At 39.1% G+C, this 22,310-nt stretch overlaps 1 protein-coding gene across 1 annotated transcript in view; it reads left to right on the top strand.

Moving 5' to 3' along the window:
* TXK (TXK tyrosine kinase) overlaps window positions 1-22,310 on the top strand; it is a 63,659-nt gene that overhangs the window by 21,621 nt on the left and 19,728 nt on the right. Inside the window, exons 2-9 of the mRNA XM_036333149.1 lie at window positions 1,379-1,433; window positions 2,627-2,729; window positions 3,475-3,680; window positions 6,693-6,758; window positions 13,560-13,614; window positions 17,500-17,579; window positions 18,484-18,611; window positions 21,789-21,863. Coding sequence (XP_036189042.1) covers window positions 1,379-1,433; window positions 2,627-2,729; window positions 3,475-3,680; window positions 6,693-6,758; window positions 13,560-13,614; window positions 17,500-17,579; window positions 18,484-18,611; window positions 21,789-21,863 — 768 coding nt within the window. The remainder of the gene's footprint in view (window positions 1-1,378; window positions 1,434-2,626; window positions 2,730-3,474; window positions 3,681-6,692; window positions 6,759-13,559; window positions 13,615-17,499; window positions 17,580-18,483; window positions 18,612-21,788; window positions 21,864-22,310) is intronic.

Genomic DNA, 22,310 nt, shown 5'->3' with positions numbered 1-22,310 from the left:
CTAATATGCAAAGTGTTCCCTTGGGAGTTTGACCAGGAGACCAGAAGTTTGATCACTTGCTGTGATGTGTGCTGACCACCTGGGAGCAGTGTGGAATGAAGGAAGGCCCTGGCCGGCAACCAGAAGGCCCTGATTGGTCCTGATCGCTGGCTAGGCCTAGGAACCCTGCCTGTTCACAAATTTCATGCCCTGGGCCTCTAGTATATAAATATAAATATAAATATAAATATAAATATAAATATAAATATAAATATAAATATAAATATAAATATAAATATAAATATAAATATAAATATAAATATAAATATAAATCAAAGTAAGCATATTAAAATATAATCTATTAAATATAATATATGTATTTGTTATTTTATGTAAATACTAGAGGCCCGGTGCACAAAATTCATGCACTTGGGGGGTCCCTCAGCCTGGCCTATGCCCTCTTGCAGTGTGGGACCCCCTCGGAGGATATCCACCCCAGTGGGGACCCTCACCCCATGGAGGTTTGGCCAGCCTGGGTGAGGGTCTGATGGCTGTTTTCAGGCTGGCCACACCCCCTTTAGGGTTGGGGGTCCCCACTGGGGTGCCTGGCCAGTCTGGGTGAGGGGCTGAGGGCCATTTTCAGGCTGGGCAAGCACCCTGGAGACGTAAGCTCCCAGCCTCTCCTTTTTTTCTTTTTTTTTTATTCTGGGATTTATTTACCTTCTATAATTGAAACTTTGTTGCTTTCAGTGGAGCTCAGAGCCGGGCCGCGGCAGGTGGGGAAGCTTGGCTTCCTCCATCACTGGAGCAAGCAAGCCTCCTGCTCGCTCCAGCTCCATGGCTGCCGGCCGCCATCTTGGTTGTGTTAATTTGCATATAGTTGCTATGATTGACTGGTGGGCGTGGCTTAAGGTGTAGCAAAAGTATGGTCAATTTGCGTGTTTGCCTTTTATTAGTATAGGATATAAAATATAATAAATATTTTTAAGGACATGTGATGACCTAATTCAAAAATCACTGTGAGCAGATTCTCGAGGAGAACGTGGTGGAAGTCCATTCTTTTGTGCGTTTGCTAGCTGCCATTAGCCCTGACCACGATAAGGTAGAGTGTAGTGGTCATTATTCGCAGACGGAGGAAACTGCACAAACCAGACCTGGCGAGAAGAGCCTGAGAAGGGAAACCACATTGGTCGGGGTGCCAGTAACTTGCTTTCGTGGCAGGTTTTCTCCTTCCGCTCGTGAAGGAGGGCATGGTCGGACTTTGCATACGTTTTATAATAATTCCCATCACCGCTGCGGTGATAGGGGATTTCCTCCTTTGGAATAGCACCCCCAGTCTTATCTATTGGCTATCATGGACCCCTGGCTTTCTAACAGTTGAGAATGTTCTGCTTTTCAGATAATACCATCCAGTCGATTTTCTGTTGTTGCTGTTGCTGTTCCGTGCAGAAGCGGTAAGTCTTGTTTCTGAGGCCAACTACTTGGAAATGAATGCGTTCAGTTTCAAGTCTCCATGTCTCTTTGTATCTGCTGTTGCCTTATCCTGGGAAACTCTTCTCCCGTTTTTCCCCCCCTTTTAAATGCCTACTTATTTAAAGCCATAGGTCAAATGTTAGGCCTTCTGTGACCCTTTCTTAATCCTTTTGGGTTTAATTGCTCCTTCAATTGTCTTTCCAAAGCATGCAGTTTGGTTCTTTATTTAATATTTATTTTGTGTATCCTATTTGTATGTCTGTGTTCCACTCTATAATTTTACGGGCAAGAATTCTGTCTTATTCATTTGACTATCTCCACCAAAACTATACTTTGGTGTCTAGCAAATGATTGTATAAGAATAAAATCCAAAGCACCATGGAAACAGTCACAGCTAACATTTAATGGGAGTGTTCCATATGTCAGATTGTGCTAAGAGGTTTGCATTTATTAGCTCAAGTAACTCTCAAAGCCACCTATGGATTTTTACAATCTCCATTTCACAGATGAGGAAATTGAGGCTTAGAGAGGTTACATTGCCTACCCGGGGCCACACTATGAAATGGTAGAGCCGGGATTTGAATTCATGTTCTTAATTACTATATCATGTCTACTTATAACAATAGATGCTCAAATGAGGTAATGCATGTAAAATGAATAACACTGTGCCTGATACAGAGTGTTACATGATCATGTTTATAATTTTATGCCTTTAACATGGACCAGACTTTGTATTGGGCATGTGACATGTTTCCTCAATTTTATTTCATAACAACTCTATGTGCTTTTAGCACCTCTAGTTTCCAGATAAGAAAAATTAAATTCTGAGAGGTATAGTAACTTTCCCAAGGAAATAGTCTTCATAATTTAAAAAGCCTCAGGAAAGAGATCTGGATTTTTGTACTAGTTTTGGGATGATCTAGAGCAGTGGTTCTCAACCTTCCTAATGCCACGACCCTTTAATACAGTTCCTCATGTTGTGGTGACCCCCAATTTCATTGTTACAAATTGAACATAATTAAAGCATAGTGATTAATCACAAAAATAATATGTAATTATATATGTGTTTTCCGATGGTCTTAGGCGACCCCTGTGAAAGGGTCGTTCGACCCCCAGGTTGAGAACCACTGATCTAGTGTAACATGATTATTTTTTAATTTTTTTTAAATGTCAGGCAAGTGAGAACACAAATAAGCCTGAGCAATGATGAAGAACTCTCAGAAAAATACATTCAGCCTCGCAGACGGTGCTTCAGTGAATTGAGAAGTAAGAAGCAAGTGAGTATCATCTTGATCGGTGGTAAGGGTGGGGGTCAAGGAAGCTTGCATTTTTAGGATCTGCTCCTGTAGCTACTGTTTGCTACCATGCCCAGAACCTAGTATCGCGCTTGGCACATAATAAGGGCTCAATAAACATTTAGCAAATGAATTTTCTAGAAGAAATTGAAAGAAGCAAAAAAATGACCAGTTAACTTAGCCTGCGCGGCTATATTTTGGAAGAACTTGAAACTGGACAGTGAATAGGGAAAAAATATATTCTGGCTACTGCCCCTTTGAGGCCAGGATTAGTTTTCAATCCAGTGTTGGGAGAAACAGTGTTCTTAGGAAGCATGGTAAAGCCAAGCACAAGCTTACAGCACCTGAAATAAAAGGGCTGCTTTTCTTTTTCCAAGAGAGAAAAAAATCCATAAGATAAAGTGAAACTATTGGGGAAGAAATCAAGGGGAAAAAATATCCAATGTAAAACAAAAACAAAAACAAAAACAAAATTAATGCAATGCTGGCAACAGAATGTGTGATCTTGAAAATTTCCAAACGATGAGTATGCTGCTGGATCCGAAAGTTGTTTTATAGTTGCTCATTTCCTACGTTTGTCCCACCCTGGCTCCTGCTCTGGCTCAGCTGGATGGGAGAAGGGGGCAGCAGGCGAAGATGCTCTATGCCTCTTCTTGATGAGTGCAGATCATGATCAGTACAGATTGTTAAAACAGGGGCACGGCTACTCACTGCTTGGTTTTCACAGTCCAACAGGGGCCGTGTGCAACCATCAAAACGCAAGCCGCTGCCTCCCCTCCCGCCCCCTGACGTTGCTGAAGAGAAGACCCGAGTCATGGCACTCTATGATTTCCTGCCCAGAGAGCCCTGTGACTTAGCATTAACGAGGGCAGAGGAGTACCTGATCCTGGAGAAGCACGATACTCACTGGTGGAAGGCAAGAGACCGTTGGGGGTAAGATTGGTGGCTCGGCCCTTATCAAGTACCTCCTCTTTTATCCCCTACAGACGTCTGAAGCATCAAGAGGGCTGTTTGCTGGCTCAGTTTCTCTGGGTTTATAACTTCCTTCTGTGTGAAATTAAACCTGTCCCCCCAGCTCCCCATGTGTATGAGGGCATTCTAGCACCATGATTTCAGCAGACTCTCAGAAGTAGATACACCTGGCTTCACATCCCAATGCTGCCAACTTACTATCGTGTCCTTTGGGCAAGTCATTTACCCTGTCTGAGTTTCCATTTCTTTTTTAAAAGATATGTTTTTAAAAATTGATTTTAGAGAGAGAGGAAGGGAGAGGGAGATAGAAACAAGGATTGGTTGCCTCCTGCCTCCTGCATGCCCCCCCACCACTGGGGATCGAGCCCACGACCCAGGCATGTGCCCTGACTGGAAATTGAACCAGACACCTCTTGATGCATGGGCCAACACTCAACCACTGAACCACACCAGCAGGACTTCATTCCTTTTTTTTTTTTGAAATTGAGCTGTAATTGGCATATAACATTCCATTAGTTCCAGGTGTACAACATGATCTATAATAATAAAAGCATAATATGCAAATCAACCGAATGGCCAAACAGTGGAATGACCGTCCAGATGACCTTCCAGACGATCTTCTTGACGAAGCCGGAGCTGCGAGGGCCTCTAGTGATGGAATATTTGTATATATTTTAAAACAATCAAGTTTAGTTAACATCTGTCACCATAGATAGTTACAGAATATTTTTTCTTGTGATGAGAACTTTTAAATATGCAAAACAGTACTATTAACTATAGTCACTATGCTGTACATTACATTCCCAGGACATTTATTTTGTCACTGGAAATTATATCTTTTGACCCTCTTCACCAATTGTTCCCACCCCCATGGCACTCCCCCATCTCTGGCAACCACCAAGTTGTTCTCTTTGTCTATGAGCTTTCATTTTTAATGTAAAATACCTTTTAGATTCCACCTATAAGTGAGGTCATACAGTATTTGTCTTTTCTCTAACTTATTTCATTTAGCATAATGCCCTAAAGTTCCATCTACATTGCTGCAAATGGTAAGATTTAATTCTTTAGTATGACCAAATAATAATCCATTCTATCAATCTATCTATCTATCTATCTATCATATCACATTTTCTTTATCCATTCTTGCATTGATGGATACTTAGGTTGGTTTCATGTCCTGGCTATTGAAAATAATGCTGCAATGAAAATTGGGGTCCACATTAGTGTTTGTTTTTTTGTTTTTGTTTTTCAAATAAATGCTCAGAAGTGGAATTGCTGGAGCACAAGCTAGTTCTATTTTTAATGAGTTTTTATGTCTTTATTTATAAAGTGGGAATAATAATTCCTATAGGTTCCTATTCTGATTTACACTTTCTCTGGGAATTTGACGTGTTTGTTTGTTTTTTCCTGTTAGGCTCGAAGGCAGGAACAGAAACAGGCTCTTCCTTATTTTCATATTTCTACAATGACTAGTTTTGGAAGTAGGTGCTGGATTAAGCAGCAAGGGAAAAAAGACCCTGGGATGCAAACAGACTTCACTGTGTCAGTTGCAATAGATGGTTAACGCCTGACTGAAGTCCTGGGTAGAGAAGGATTCTGAGGAGTTTCTGGGCTCTCTGGGAGAGAATGCTGGCATTGATTTCTGATTTGTCAAGATTTGAAGATTATAAATATATAAATATCAGAAGTATTTATATTTCATGCCCTCTTTCTTTTAAAAAAAAATATATTTTATTGATTTTTTACAGAGAGGAAGGGAGAGGGATAGAGAGTTAAAAACATCAATGAGAGAGAAACATCGATCAGCTGCCTCCTGCACACTCCCCACTGGGTATGTGCCTGCAACCAAGGTACATGCCCTTGACCAGAATCGAACCTGGGACCCTTGAGTCCACAGGCTGACGTTCTATCCACTGAGCCAAACCGGTTAGTGCTCATGCCCTCTTTCTTTATATTTTCCGGATTAATTGGCTGTCTTTCCAAATCTTAGTTTAGACTCAACATGTGATAGAGATATTTCAGTGGGAATAGTTATCAGTGGGTTTAAGACTGTGGAAATAGCGACTCCTGCAGGTGGGCTGTTGGCATGATTCAGACCTAAACAACCAACCAACCAACCAATTAATATTTCACTTTAAAGTTAATAAGTGCATATAGTTCTTTATAATATGAAAACATGATAAATAATGCCAACGTTCTCAAAAATAAGCACCGTTATTCATTTAGTAAATCATTTTCAATGCACTGTCATGCACATATTGAAATATATGGTATTGTTTGCAGATTTGATTGATTTAAACCTTATCACATTTTATACATTGTTCTACTAGTTGCTTTTATTTCCCAATAATATGTCTTGGGGATCTTTTTGTAATTTCAAATGGAATTTGAAGGTGTAGGTGTAGGAAAAGGGAATTCCTCGCCCTGCGGAAGGGCGGGTAAATTGGTGTATCTTCCTTCTAGACAATTTGCTGTGTCTACTGAAAGACGCACATGCTTGGTGTCCCAGCAATTTCCCTGCTTAGTGTCTGTCTTAGAGAAATGCCCCTCCTTGTGCAAAAAAGGCACATTCAAGTATTTCTTCATCACGTTGCTGTAATAGGGACGTGGCTAAACTAGAATGTCTACTCTATTGAATGCTCTGCAGCAAACAATATCTTTGTAATTGTGCTGCTGTTAACCTGGTCACTATGACATCCCAGTGGTCACGTAAATGCCCCTTTTTCTCTCTAAAAAGATTCTGGTGTCATAAGACACCTTTAAACTACTCACATGATAAGTCAGAATCTTACTATTTATTATTTTGAGATTCTAGTTAAATGTGGAAGTGAAAAACCTGTTTTCCTCTTTTAACAACTTCATCAATAAAATGAATTTGACTTCCCCTACAGCCTTGACATTTATAAGAATTGTTGCCATTATAATGCTAGAAACTTGGCAAAATTTTTATTTTTGCTTTGTCTTTTGTTATAGGAATGAAGGCTTTATTCCAAGCAACTACGTGGCTGAAAACAAACTAACCAATTTAGAAATTTATGAGTAAGTGTCTTCCAAAATACGCTCTATGGTTAATCTATGAAAATCAGCTACGTTTTGTCAGGTTATAAGCTCAAATACTGTTTTCGGTCTGAAAAAGGAAAAGAAAGTCACGCGTTCGGCAGCTCTGGTTCAAGAGGTCTTTGATCCTTATAATGGTTGATTCAGAAACTTCTTAAAGTTATTTTTGTTTCGGTTTGTGTAGCCATTCTTTTTTGTTTTGGCAGTGACAGCATGAAACCAAACACTCATCTTGCACTTGTTTTACTATGTGTCCTAAGTGGAAAATTATTTTTAAAAGGACATTACATTTTCAATGAGTGGCAAATTGGACTGAATTTATAGACACGTTACTATATTTCGGCTCCTGTTTTGAAATGTTTTAGGAATAGTTGCAGATGAGGACGAGGCCAGTATAGTTTGGAAGAATTCTTGGCATGTTTGCTGGAGTCCTGCCTAGAAATCTATTTGTTGTTACATGGGTCTGGAAGATAGAGGAGATCTTAGCAATCACTTGTTTAGCCCCTCATTCTGCAGATCAGAAACTACGGTTGAGATTAATTTATACGTGGAGAGTAGCCGAGCTGGGAGTAGTCCTAGTCTTTTATAACTTCAGCATCAACTTGAGCTTGAGTGCCCTCCCCCCACTTATGTACTTGTTTTGCAAATAACATGTGCTTCCAGCAGGTGGCAGTAGGTAATGCGTGGAGGCATTAGGCCCGTGCTTCTCTGAGAACCAGAGAGCAAATACAAATTGAAAGAGAGAACCCCCTTGGTCCGCCTTGCTACTAATTTAAGTCACCTAGAGGCCAGACTCAGCATATCCCTTCCCTAAAACAAACCCAATTTTTAAAGAATTGGTGAGTAACGTACACTTTATTGGAGGGGAGAAACAGGTGACGGATGACCACGGGATACATGACACATCAATGTAACCTTACCAGACTTCTCTATTAGCCATGTCTCAAGCTAGATCTCTCTCCCAAGCTACTCTCCTTGGTCCCATTAGAGGGTCTCTTCTCTCTTCTCCTTTCCTTCACTCCCCTCTCTTGACCTGCGTCATTTAGCTCTGCTCCGAAATTCCAGTCTCCACTCAGTCAAACAAAGCCCTTCATGGCTGAACCCACCTTCCCTGGAAAACATTTCCACAACTGTCTACAGTTACTCAAGGATGGCCCATAGGGGTGTCACCAGTATCTCCACTAAAGCTGACCAACACAAACAGGTCTCTCTCTCTCTCTCTCTCTCTCTCTCTCTCTCTCTCTCTCTCTCTCTCTCTCTCTGTTTTTGTGTACCCTCTTGCTTTTTTCTCTTTAATATATATTTTTTTCAATTACAGTTGATACACATTGTTATATTAGTTTCTGGTGTACAACCCAGTGAGTAGACATTTATATAACTTACAAAGTGATCACCCTGATAAATCTAGTACCCATCTGACACGACACATAGTTATTACAATATTATGGACTATATTCCCTATACTGTACTTTACATTCCCATGACTATTCTGTAGCTGCCAGTTTGTATTTCTTCATCCCTTTACCTTTTTCGCCCATCCTCCCAATCACCCTCCCATCTGGCAAATATCAAATTGTTCTCTGTATCTATGAGTCACAAACAGGTCTCTTTGAAAGCCAGGTCAGGGAAGTTTTGTTTGGAAATCTCCTGCTAAGAAAAAAAAAAGACTTTTTAAAAAATCGATCTATCTATATCTATCTATCTATCTATCTATCTATCTATCTATCTATCTAAATCCCAATTTGGTTTTTCCAGGAGGTTAAAGGAGACATGTATAAAGGTACCCAGTGTCTGGGGGTTAGGGAATAGAAAATCACTAACCAGCAATCTTCCTTTCCTTTTTAAAAAATTTTCAATGAGGGGGTTGGTGGGGGGGATGAGGACACATTTGTAATACCTTAACTAATAATAAAAAAAAGAAAAAAAAAAGAAAAAAAAATTTTTTAGAGTGAACCAAAAAAATAAATAAATAAAATAAAATAAAATAAAAACACCACCAAAAAACAAAAATTTCAATGAATTTGCTCATTGCTGCCCCTGTTTAGACCAGTTCAACAACTTGTTTATATTATAGATATTGGATCATTTGAATAAAACTACTCCGAGGTTAGAATAACCATCTCATTTTCTTGGGCCTTGATTTACGTGTCTTTAAAAGTTACTTTCTTTAATAACTCCAATTATGGGAAGACTGCTTTTTAGTTTTATTGCTATTTCTTAAAAAAAAGATTTGTTAGGATATAGATATAATAATCACCAAAAAGTATCAGCCATTCACTATTCACTGTTCTAACGACTGTATAGAATTACTGGCCTAGGTCAAAGTCCTGTAGTGTGGACATAGAAATTGGGGGAAATCTGGGTTCAAATCCTCGTATCACCCCTGATTAGTGCTTTGGCTGCAGGCACTTGCCTAATGTCTCTAAACATCTGAGTGATCTGAAAACTGGGGAATAATACCTCTCTCATACAGTACAGAGTAAATGTTCAATAATTTCTAGCAATTATCATTATTTCCTTGAACTGTGAAAATAACTGAAAGGCATTTACAGTTTGAAACACCTTGCCCAGTATTGCAGGCATACTCCATATCATTCGTAATACATGTCATTGTTACTTCAGTCCCCTGAATCACTTTATTTGTTCGATCTTTATTTATTGTACACTTATGCATTACCAGGTGTTAGCTTTTTCAGACACTAGAGATTCAACACGGAACACCCAGAAGCAGTCCCAGCTTCATGAGACTTAGCTTCATGGGGATATAGATATTAAACAACTCCAAATTCACAGATAAATATGTAATTTTAAATAAATATGTAGTGTTGGGAAGAAACAGTGTGGGACACTGGGAGAAAACAATGGGGAAGGAGGTATAATTTAGAAAACAATGGGGAAGGAGGTATAATTTAGAAAACAATGGGGAAGGAGGTATAATTTAGATGTTGGTTGGGGAAGACTTTCTGAGGAAGTGACTTGAGGCTAAAGGTGGGAGGGGGTTTTCAGGGGAAGGAATGCTGTGTCAATGTGGTCTCTGACATCTCAGGGGAACATTGTAAGTAGAAATGTTTATGGCTATTTTGGTTTTAAATTAATATTCAATTATCAAGAATACAATGTAGAAACCTAGTTTTCAGTCAGCCTTCAAATTTAACTTGTAAATCATGATATACTCTTTATAAATATGAAAAAGTATGAACAATTACCTTATTTCAGACTCAACATATTAAATGTCCTTCAACAATCAGTCCTATTTATAAGTTCAGCTAATTAAATTTCCTGAAACATTTAACTGAGTTAATAAACTGAATACATCCAGTTTTCTTTTTTTAGTACTTCACATGCCAGACAGGACAAATTTGCAACTGCCATAGCCCTTTGTAAGTCCTTCCATGATCCTGGACATCTAATAAATTAAACTTACGTGGTAACTCTAATAAATTAAACACATGTGAATCTCATCGAACCCTAGGTAAATCTAATAAATCAAGTTCTCTTAACCATGCAAATATTTTTAAAATGAGTCAAATTCCCTTAAACTTCAAATACCAAGAAAAGATTAATTATAAATTTTAAAACAGAGGCAAAACTCCAACATGCCAGATTCTTTAAAAATTATAGACGTTTTATGCCCTAACCGCTTTGGCTCAGTGGATAGAGCATCGGCCTGCGGACTGAAGGGTCCCAGGTTCGATTCCGGTCAAGGTCATGTACCTTGGTTGCGGGCACATCCCCAGTGGGAGGTGTGTAGGAGGCAGCTGATCAATGTTTCTCTCTCATCGATGTTTCTAACTTTCTATCCCTCTCCCTTCCTCTCTGTAAAAAATCAATAAAATATATATATATATATATAAAATTATAGACGTTTTAAACATCAAACATTGATTATCCTGAACTTTATATGAGTCTGATTTATCTCATGATCTCTGCACTGACTGCTTCACCTTCTCAGGGTTACAAAGTCACTTACTAAGAGAAGCAGACTTACCCTCTCAAGTTGAAGAGGGTTTGAAGGTTGAAAACTCAAGAGCACAATACTGTTACTTACCGATCGGAAATCTAAGACCGGGGCGTGGGACCTGAGGCTTACCTCTACACAAGATGTTTGTACTCAACCAGAGTTGGATATGCTGGATTTTTTAAATATGTCAATAGAAGCCCTGTCCCAAGTCCCAGGCCCACACCCTTTGGTATCAGTTTTATAATTAGTGTCGTCTAGGTGTAAGTTACAGCCTTGCTGATTTAAAAAAACAAACACAACTCTTCTAACTTTTGCCATCTGACTTAATTCTGCAATACATGCCCCAACCTCCTAAGTTATATTCATCCAATCTCATTCTTGGCTGTGGAATCTTGCATTATTTTAAAGAATCCTAAATTCTTCCTATGTTTGTATCTGGCTCTTTGGTTACAACTTTGAAGTCATTCTAATGACATGCACACAGATTTTTAATTTACATTTAAACAAAATAACCTACTTACTTATATTATTTATCACTATAATAAATAAATAAAATACAAAGCAACAAAATGAACACTGATATGATGGCCAGTGAAAAACATTCAGAAAAAATGCAATTTATCTTAACTTTTTCTTATTTGAAGTTCCATTATGCAGTCTTTACTTTTCACAGATTCAACATATTTTATTGAGCTATAATTGTTATTCTCCTTTTAGCACTCATGTTTCACAACTTAGCCAGTGCAGGCCCCTGGAAACTGATTCCCCATGTCTTTATCTCTACAACAGGAGGTCTCAGATTCACCTTGAAATTCCCTTCAAAATATGAATATTCATTAAAAAGTACTAAATGATATTCACAGTTGAACATCACAGTTACTCTTATTCCCACTAGTGATAAGTAGTCATATTATTTTATCTAGAATCATCCCTAATCATCCCTACTATCTATGGCTCGTTTTCCTTTTAAGGGCATTAGTATTTTTAATACCTGACCATCCTAATTTAGTGGCAGCTTTCTACTGCTAGAGGTTAGGGGAAGTCCATGTAATAAGATCGATTCCATCCTCAAAGTCAGGTATGAGTTTCATTCAGCTACCATCTGGCCCACCCATTATGACTCAATGCAGGGCTATGTGTGCATTCTTCCTTCCACTGTCCTTAAAAATAGTATTTCTGGTAATATTAAATTAGTTGCTTTTTAAAATCTTGTTTTAAAATGAAAGTTTTTTCCATTTTTCTTTTTCGCTTTTTGGCTCTGTTTCCTTTTTCTTTCTTGTACCATGTTTGCTTACCGACTAGGTTTTGTCATACAAAACTTCATGTTTAAGTTATAATATTATTTAATTATGACAACTGTGTGCACTTTGGTATTCTAAAGCAGCGATTTTCAACCAGTGTGCTGCAAGAATTTTTAAAACATGCAATAACTGACTATTTAGTCAGGGGGCACTTACCTTTTTTCCTTTAGATTGTCAAAAAAAAAAAAAAAAAAAAAGGGCAACAACCAACACAATAATAGTCATCCAGTGTGAATGAATCAAAATTTTACATATATTTTTTTTCTGTCAGATTGGCAAAATACATAATATATATTTTGGTGTGCTGCAGAATTTTTGTAATTAGTTTATGTGTGCCATGAAATGAAAAAGGCTGAAAATCGCTGTTCTAAAGTCTTTTTTATTTTGAAATATATCTTATTGATTTTTTACAGAGAGGAAGGGAGAGGGATAGAGAGTTAGAAACATTGATGAGAGAGAAACATCGATCAGCTGCCTCCTACACATCTCCTACTGGGGATGTGCCTGCAACCCAGGTACATGCCCTTGACCGGAATCGAACCTGGGACCCTTCAGTCCGCAGGCTGACGCTCTATCCACTGAGCCAAACCGGTTTTGGCACTGTTCTAAGGTCTTATAGTGACATGTTTCATGCAGAGAGGTAGTAGAAAGATAGGGGGCAGAAGAGGACTTAGAGAGTTTGAGGAAGGAAGGAATCCCAAGTGGTGAAGCTCAGTGAGTGAACAGGGAATGAGGAAAGATGGGGCCGGAGAGGGTGTGTGGAGCAGGGTTATATAGATTGTTCCATTCACTAAAGTGCTCACGTTACTGCAAAGTAACAAACTTCGGAAAGTCACGTAAGTTAGAGTGGGTTTTAATTTTGGAAAGGTAACATAGCACATACAAAAACATGCAAATAAGAACTTCCTGAGAAGAAACAAGTATTTTTTTAGTTTGTCTACGAAAACTCAATGAAGTGTTTATTGAAGATGATGACTTCTTTTTTTATTTTTTAAATTCTCACCTGAGGAAATATTTTTATTGATTTTAGAGAGAGAGGAAGGGAAAGGGAGAGAGAAAGAGAGACATTGATCAGTTGCCCCCTGTACCCTGACCGGGAATCAAACCCACAACCTGGGTATGTGACCTGAATGGGAATCAAACCCACGACCTTTGGGTGTATGGAACAACACTCCAACAACCCAGCCACACTGACCAGGGTGAAGATGATGACTTCTTAACCACATATCTTTCATGGAAATTTTTAGGAGGTTAAATTTTTCAAAATTACATACTAAGTGTGTGTCAGGAAGTTGAAGTGAGATAATAGAATAAACTTGCAACTAATAAAACTCCACTAAACTAAATTACCTGGCCCATAGTAGTACATTATTGTTTATGTGAACTTAAACACCCACTCTATATTCTAAAAATCAGCTCTGAAGTTTTTAAGACAGAAATGGAGTAGGGTGTTTTCTTTTCTCTGAAAAAAAAAAGAAAAAGAAATATACAATTTAAAAATTATTTTTATTGCTTTTACAGGTGGTACCATAGAAACATTACCAGAAATCAGGCAGAACGTCTTTTGAGACAAGAGGTAATTCAATTTATTCCTGAATAAATCTGAATATTTTCAAAATTTCCATGAGGGCTGCATTGTAAAGAAAGACCTTACCCAACTAAAAAGTTTTATTGCTTTCTGTTCTCTTCAGTTTTAAAGTATAATTTCATCTCTATACACATTTTTTTCTCTACACATTTTTTTGATGTTGTACACTAGTTGTCCTTGTATCAGATTATGTTTTTATTGATTTTCATCATAACTTTAGAAACATTTTTCCTGAAATGATTTCAACACCAACATTCTACAGCTCCCTCATCTACTCCAAAGTGCCTTCTACCGAACAATCCATATTTGAATGGCCCGAACACCTGTGCCTCGGTGCCAATCAAATATACACCCTATCCTGAGCTTAGCTTAGGCTCATTAAAAACACAATAAAAAAATACACAGTGCTGCACCTTCTTTGATCTTTGGGAACAAAGGGAAGAGTAAGGCAGCCAAAATATCAAGCTTGGTCAAAACTGATCATTTAGGTTAAAACAAAACAAAACTCCATAGAGCAGTGATGGCGAACCTTTTGAGCTCGGCGTGTCAGCATTTTGAAAAACCCTAACTTAACTCTGGTGCTGTGTCACATATAGAAATTTTTTGATATTTGCAGCCATAGTAAAACAAAGATTTATATTTTTGATATTTATTTTTATATATTTAAATGCCATTTAACAAAGAAAAATCAACCAAAAAAATGAGTTCGCGTGTCACCTCTGACACGCGTGTCGTAAGTTCACCATCACTGTCATAGAGTTTAAATTTCCAACTGACGGTAAACATTAACTGTGGGTACATGTGGAGTCAAAACTAGAAAGTACGTACAAGGTATTTGTGTCATTACACACTGCTGTCGGATGTTGAGGAAATCTAGAACTATAAGTGAGAAAGAATCAGTTCTGTAACTAAACACCCAATGCAGGAATGGCTCAGGACACAGGGAGGGTCCAGGTAACAGCTGGGGGTCAGGCAGAGAGAGCATGAGGGACACAGACCCAGCTCCCCTCATGGGAGTGGGCATGGAGGTTGGAGGCCAGGCCTGGCTTCACTGGCTCGGAGGAAATGGAGAGTGCCACAAAGGTGGTATCCTCCTGGCTTTCAAAGTGATCTTAGTAGGTCCAGATGAACAAAGAAGATGGATGAGAGGCGAGCAGAACTGGAGGAGGGAAGTCCAGAAGTAGATCCACAGTGAGCCAGGTGATCACAGGTAACATGGCTGTGCAGGTTCAGCGTGAGTGGTTCTGCATCTGAGAGGAAGCCTGACAGGGCGAGGGTCTGACCTCCCCACAGGGACTAGGACAGGGAACTATGTGACAACCCCCCCACAGCCTAGATATCACCGCAGGCAGCCACATTTGGCCGTGACCTTTCCTGATGAAATAAGACATTTGAGCCCATCCTCTCATCTTTCTTGTCCTCCCCCGCTCCCCAGAGGCAATCACGGTAGAAGAACATTTCCCATTTTGTCCCTATGTTTACATTTTTATCATAGATTGTGCAATAAGCAAACTGTAGAGTTATTTTATGTGTTTTAACGTTTAACATAAAGGAGGCCATATGTGTTGATTTTTTAAATTAAGCATTATATTTTCAATTTTATTCAAAAGGGTATAGATAGATCAAACACATTCTTTCAACTACTGTCTACTATTTCATTATATGAGTACTAGAGACCTGGTGCATGAAATTTGTGCACGGGTAGGGTCCTTAGGCTTGGCCAGTGATCAGGGCCAATCTGTGGGGCCATCGGTGGTGTGATTGGTGGGGAGGTGGGGGAGCCTGGCACACACCTTGGCTGGCCTGGGGCCTGTGGGCTGGGGGCAGCTCCTGCATTGAGCATCTGCCTCCTGGTGGTCAGTGCACATCATAGCAACTGGTCATTCTGCCAGTCGTTCCACCATTTGGTCAATTTGCATATTAGGTTTTTATTATATAGGATACCCAAACATATCCATTTCACTAGTGATAAACATTCAAATTGTTTCTAATTTCCTACTATCACAAACAGTGCTGCAGAGAACTTCTGTGTATGTTGTGTATGTTTCGTTTGATATGCAAAGGAAGAGGTTTCTTTCAATTATACCCAGAAATGGAATGGTCTGGTCAGGGGTATGTGCACATTTAACATTACTAGATATTATCAAATCATGATTCAAAGTACTTGTACTAGTTGAAACTCTTCCAGGGAATGAGAAAACTAGTTTCCTACATTCTTGCCAACATTTGGTATCTGCCTGGCATTGAGTAAGAAATTTCATATATATTTTGAAATGTGCATTTCTTTGATAAACATCTCGATTGAGTAACTTTTCATGTGTCTGTGGGCCAGTGGGCTTTCCCTGCTGTTACATGCCTGTTAATAGTCTTTGCTCATTTTTCTGTGTATTTGTCTTTTAAACTGACTAATGCGTGTTTTAAAAATATATTCTGAATACCAATCTTTTGTCAGTTATGTGTTACAACTATATTCTTCTGGTTTCTGGCTTAAAAAAAACTTTATGCTGTTTTCTTATACAGAATTTCTAAAAATGTTAATACCAAATTTCTCAATATTTTTCTTATGGTCTCTGCTTTTTTGTTTATTTGTTTATTATAAGAAATTCCTGCCAAACCGGTTTGGCTCAGTGGATAGATTGTCGGCCTGCGGACTGAAGGGTCCTGGGTTCGATTCCGGTCAAGGGCATGTACCTTGGTTGCGGGCACATCTCCAGTGGGAGTTGTGCAGGAGGCAGCTGGTCGATGTTTCTCTCTCATCGATGTTTCTAACTCTCTATCCCTCTTCCTTCCTCTCTGTAAAAAATCAATAAAATATATTTTTTTAAAAAAGAAATTCCTGAAGTAATAAAGGAATTGTATGTTTTCTTTTAAACATTTTTAAAGATTTCACATTTAGGTCTTTCATTTGGAGAGAGAGCTAGATTTTACCATAAAAGGTTCTTTGGTTTGACAATTTGAGCAGGAAATGGGGCTTGTCTCTTGGTAAGCATCTGGAAGGAGAAGGAGACTGCCTTCTGGACTGTGTCACCTTGAGGGCCAGGCCATACTGTGGGCTGTGCAGCTCTCAAGCAACTTATTGGCAGCACTTCACGGGTGTAAACTTTCATGGCTTTGACAAGATTCTGAGATATTTTTCTCTCCACAAGTGTAAACACCCTCAATAAAGCAGAAGCATTTTAAAATAACAAACACACACACACACACACACACACACAAATCAAATAAAACTGCCCAACATTCAAGATTATTTAAAAGCAATTTGCAGCTTTATTGAGATTTTCCAAAAATGTCAGTGGAGATGCAATTCATAATCTAACATCAAACTTATAATGTTCTTTCCTCTTGCCGTATCCCTTGTTGTGGATATGGAATGGCTCTCCTCGCTCCTCTCTCCCGACTCCCCCAAATTTATTCCCTTTTCTTCCTTATTACAAACTCTGGTCTCCATTCCCACTCTGATCCCAACAATTTCAGATGCATTTCTCCCTCCCTCCTTTGCTCCCACCTGTCATTTTCTTTCTTTTCTTCCAAAGTATAACTCTGTCTGTCTGTTCATCCTACTCATCAGCTGTTTCCATCTACCATTCTGAGCAGTGTAACAGAAATAACTAAATGGTGGTATACACGGTTGTCAAATGCAGGATTTTGCTTAGGAAAACTGGGGGCAAAGTTTGAAGATGCTCATATATACAAAAAAAATCTTTGTCCTAAATGTATTTTATTGTATAGGTATTATTTCTAAACCTGTACTTGTAAACACAGTCTCAGGCTTTTATCCTAAGTCAGTATGGCTTTGGTTTCCATTACTGAGATGTGGGTTTGTCTTCCTTTCTGATAAATGTAAACTTGTGCAATGAATGAATTGTTTTGCAGTCCAAAGAAGGTGCATTTATTGTCCGAGATTCAAGACATTTGGGATCCTACACAATTTCCGTGTTTACGAGAGATAGGAGGTAAGCCATTGGGACTTTGGTCACTGCAGAAATAACAACTCCTGGGACCGCCCTTTTCAGGGAGGCACCGTCACTTACAGAATGTAAGCGAGAGCCCCGCATAGGGAGATTGCTAGACTGGAAATTAGGACTGACCAGTTCAGTTTGTATCCCTAACAAGATCTGTGTGTGGCATCGGGTGTTACTTAAGTTCTCTCGTCTCCTTTTCTCAACCATCAAGTGAGGAGGCTTGATGAGTTGTTGCCCTACTGGTGGTGCTTTCCTCATATCCCCCGTCTATCCTGGATCTACCTGTGGAGTTCACCTGCCCTCAGAAAGCTTCCTGTGTCTCTGCCAAGGATGTTCTCTGGGTGAGGGAACGCATGGTCCCCGTGGCTAGGCCAGACGGACGTGCCTGAGGATTAACATCCTAGGAGCCACCCTCCCCCAGTGGGGAACGGGAGGTGGTGGATAAGCACCTCAGCTTCTTTGTACTTCAGTGGGACAATTCCAAGGTGTGTTCCACAGTCTCTCAGCTTCCGATAAGGATTAAACTCCGGTTGCCCATGGCCGAGCTGCTTATCAATACACCCTGTATTGGTTTTCCTCCCTTCTTTGCCTCACACCCCTCACAGTGCATTTCTTCATTCCTATAACATACTTGATAGTCAACAAATACTCACGTGCCCATTATGAGATCTTGTTGTCACCTAGACTTTGGCTGAGGTTATGTTTGATTCTAATAAGACAGCTGAGGAATTCTCCTGGGATGGGAGGGACCTGTTTAATTTAACCCACTCGGCGCTTTGGTGTGTAGTGTTGCCAGGCTAAGGGTTTGAGAGGTGGAGCCCTGTTGCTTAAGGAATTGACTTAGTTCCAAAGTGACCTTTTATTTGTTTACTAATTTACATTGTATTGATTGTAGAAGCATGGAGCCTACCATCAAACATTACCAGATTAAAAAGAATGACTCTGGAGAGTGGTACGTGGCTGAAAGGCACCTCTTCCAGTCAATCCCTGACTTGATTTGGTATCACCAGCACAACGCCGCTGGTAAGTCAGGAGCTTCAGGCTGGGAGCGTCAGCCAGGCTCTCGATGGGCAATGCATCTTTGGTCTTAGACACTTTACACATATCCCTGCAAAAATGTGTCAGAGCTCGAAATACAATGTGCTTCTGAACAATTCCCTTCAGTGACGCTTCTTTGGTTGTCTAGTCAGGGAGGAAGAGATAGGTCAATTTTTTACATTTCTGCCAAGTTAGAAAAGCGATAGATGACAGAGAAGCAAAGGCTATTGAGTCATTATACATTTGTTCTTGAAATTTACCCAGTGCTAAATGTAATAGGATTTCCAATATCCTAAAGAATCGTGACTCCTTTTCCTTGCCCCATAAATTTGCTCTCTATTTTAGACGATTGCAATAGAAAATTTGCTCTGATTCTCTGTTCTTTCTTGTTTGGAGAACAGAAGATGTTACACAGGATGCAGCCTTTCACTTATTACATTTTGGCTTAAATATACTGGAGGCATATTTAGCCCTCACCCCAGCTATTGTTTGCAATAATTGCTATTCGTACAAGCCTATCATCTATGGAAAGACGTAGGATTCCAGAAAGTTCCACCACAATTGCAATCACATCTCTGGCGTTCAGCCCTCATCAACCTCTGCTAGACCACTTGGAGCCCATGGGGGAATCCTCTTACCTCAGTTTTATAGAATTTGGAACCCACTGTAACTTTTCATATTTTTTTTGACTTCTTGTCATACAATACTATTTTAGATTTTTCTCATGAAAAGTTGTATTGACAAAATAAAATCTCTTTTGGAAAGCGGCCACTTTCCCATTGTACTGGTTCTAAATATCAGGAATAAATCCAAGGACATTTTTATCCACTTATGGGAATGGGATGCGTTCTCACGGATATTCCAGGTGGTCAAGGGAGTTTGATTAGAGAGGAAGTGATGTTTCTGAGCGGGGCCAGGGAGGGCAGCCCTTTGGATCAGGAGAGCAGTTTTGAGTTTTCTCCTTCACACACCTCTTTCCCCTTCCTTCAAAGACAAACTTGAAGAAACTGAGTGGTTTTGGTGGTGAGGTTAAAAACAAAACAAAACAGGTAGATCAGGATGTACCGACCTGAAAAGATGTTAGTGATAAGTTATTTAGTAGAAAAAAAAAAAAAAAAAAAAAAAGAAGTACAAAGCAATATATTTAGTATGTAGTCCTATTTTTGAAAAAATACACATTTGCACATATATGTGTGCACAGAAAAACTTGACATTTAGGTAATAATTTTTAAACTGATAAGGTTATAACAGACTATAAACTGTTAAGGTTTACCTCTGGGGAAGGAGATTTGGATATGGGAAGCTTTTATTTTCTGCTTTATAAATTGCTTTAAGGTTTAATTTTTTTTATTACCATGTACATAAATTATTCTTACAATATATAAAATACCGTACAGATAACTTTTAAAATAAAAAACCTGGGTTAAACCATAAAAACAATGAAAAGTGGGACTTGAAAACTTAAAACAATGGCTTCTATTTATTTATTTTTATTATTATTTTTTAACATATTTTTATTGATTTCAGAGAGGAAGGGGAAGGGGAAGAGAAAGAGATAGAAACATCAATGATGAGAGAGAATCATTGATTGGCTGCCTCCTGCATGCCCCACACTGGGTATCAAGCCCGCAACCCAGGCATGTGCCCTTGGCCGGAATCGAACTTGGGACCCTTCAGTCTGTAGGCTGATGCTCTATCCACTGAGTCACGCCGGCCGGGCTGGCTGCTATTTACTAAAGAGAAAAGGAGTAGAAAAGGAATACAACAATAAGAAAGAAGGGTGATAAGAAGAAAGGCAGGGGACCCAGAAGAAACTCATTTATTGCAGACTTCCTTGGGGCCAGACCCTGTTCTGAATGCTTTTATGTGTATTTATTTATTGAACCTTCAGAACAACCCTATGAGGTAGGTGCTGTTGCTGTCTCCATCTTATAGGTGAGGAAACTGAGGCATGCGTTGTGAAGCAACTTGCTCACGGTCACACAGTTACTTAGTGTGTGAACTGAGATTTGAACTCCCATAAATCTTTGAAACTGTTGGAGCCACTGAACCTATGAAATCCGGAGTCTGCACACAACTCCTGCCATCACCTCCAGAAAGAGGCAAATCATGTCAGTGGGGAATATTGTGGAGGGTCCATTTTTGAAAGAGGTTGTGCATTAAAACCCATGACTATCTTGTCTGTTTCTTGACCTCTGGTGAATTGAGCTCATGACCGTCCATCTCCTTAGCAGAAGTAACGGCAATGCAGACAGTGACAGACTTCTTCCTATGAGAGAGATAGACGATCATGAAACCACTGGTAGTAATTCACAGCATAAAAATATTTGACAAAACCTTTTAAGTTAGAGGAAAGTGTTGGGGTCTTAAGGAAATTCCTTTTTATGTTTGGACCACGCGTTATAGAGACCCAGCTTGATGAAGGCTTGAACCTCAACTAGGTCTTCAGAGTCACTGCGGATTCTTATATGTGTCCTGACTGAGGATCAAACCCAAAACCTTGGTGTATAGGGGACGATGCTCTAACCAACTGAGCTACCTGGCTAGGGCTCCAATGCTATTTTTTTAAAAAAATAAACTACTCTCAAAAAGTAAAATAGGGAAATGGTTACACTTAATCACTGTTTAGTTGAATAAATTGGTACAACTTTGGTAGATAACCTTTGATCAGGAAACCACATTTTAAGGAATTTATCCTAAGGCGATAAGTTGAGAGGCGCATACAAGATCATACAGCATATTTTACAATAGGGGAATCTTGGAAATAACTTTAAGGTCTATTTATAGTCATTGGTATACATCAGTTACCTGTTGATTGTATAAGCTTATAGCAAGACATTTAAATTTCTGTAAAATGTACTGGATGTGTATAGTCTTTCAAATACGCATATAGAGATTTTTACAAAGATGTTCATCAATGGTATTTCTCCGGATGTTAATATTTTGTGAGGGATCTTTATTTCATCTTTATATATTCTTGAATTCTTTAATTTGTGTTCAATGAGGACATATTATGTAATGAAAAATGTTTTTCAAATGGGAAAAATAGGCAAACCGACTAAGTAGAATAGTGCCTTATTTATGTAAAGAATGGTGCTATCATTTAGTATGTTACTTATATTAGTAACTAGGCTTGAAATGCTGATTTCTCTTTCTCCCTAGGTCTCATGTCCCGTCTCCGCTACCCAGTTGGGCTGATGGGCAGCTGTTTGCCAGCCACCGCTGGTTTTAGCTATGGTAAAGTAGACACATGTGCTCCAGAAAAGCACCAGATCCAGTAAAGAATTAACCCCAAGTTCCCTCCATGTTGTTTAAGTTCTCAGCTCTCTGAGGTGTCTGTTGAGTTACATTCCTTCTCCAAGTTTAAATCCCCCTTCTGAGATGTTTAATTATATGCATCTCCTAAGGACAATTTAAACTTTGGGGGGAAATGTTTCACTTTTACCCCAAATTTTACTATTAAGAGCCCTTTCGATAAATTATAGTTCTTTTCATTTGAGTGTTTGGGCTGTTGCTCTCTGGTTACATGGGCTTCTGGGAAATGATGCTTCCCAAGAGAACCTGTTAAAATGAACTGCTAAAAGTGTCCGCATCCCTTTTTTCAAACAGCACAAAATCTGGACAAAATTTGATTTTAACTATTTTCTAGCAAATGGGTTATTTGCAAATCTGTGAGAATGCATA

This window comes from Myotis myotis, unplaced genomic scaffold (genome assembly GCF_014108235.1).
Source record: "Myotis myotis isolate mMyoMyo1 unplaced genomic scaffold, mMyoMyo1.p scaffold_m19_p_1, whole genome shotgun sequence".
Lineage (NCBI taxonomy): Eukaryota > Metazoa > Chordata > Mammalia > Chiroptera > Vespertilionidae > Myotis > Myotis myotis.
Note: the sequence above shows the minus strand (reverse complement) of the source record. Positions and strands in the feature narration are given on the sequence as shown.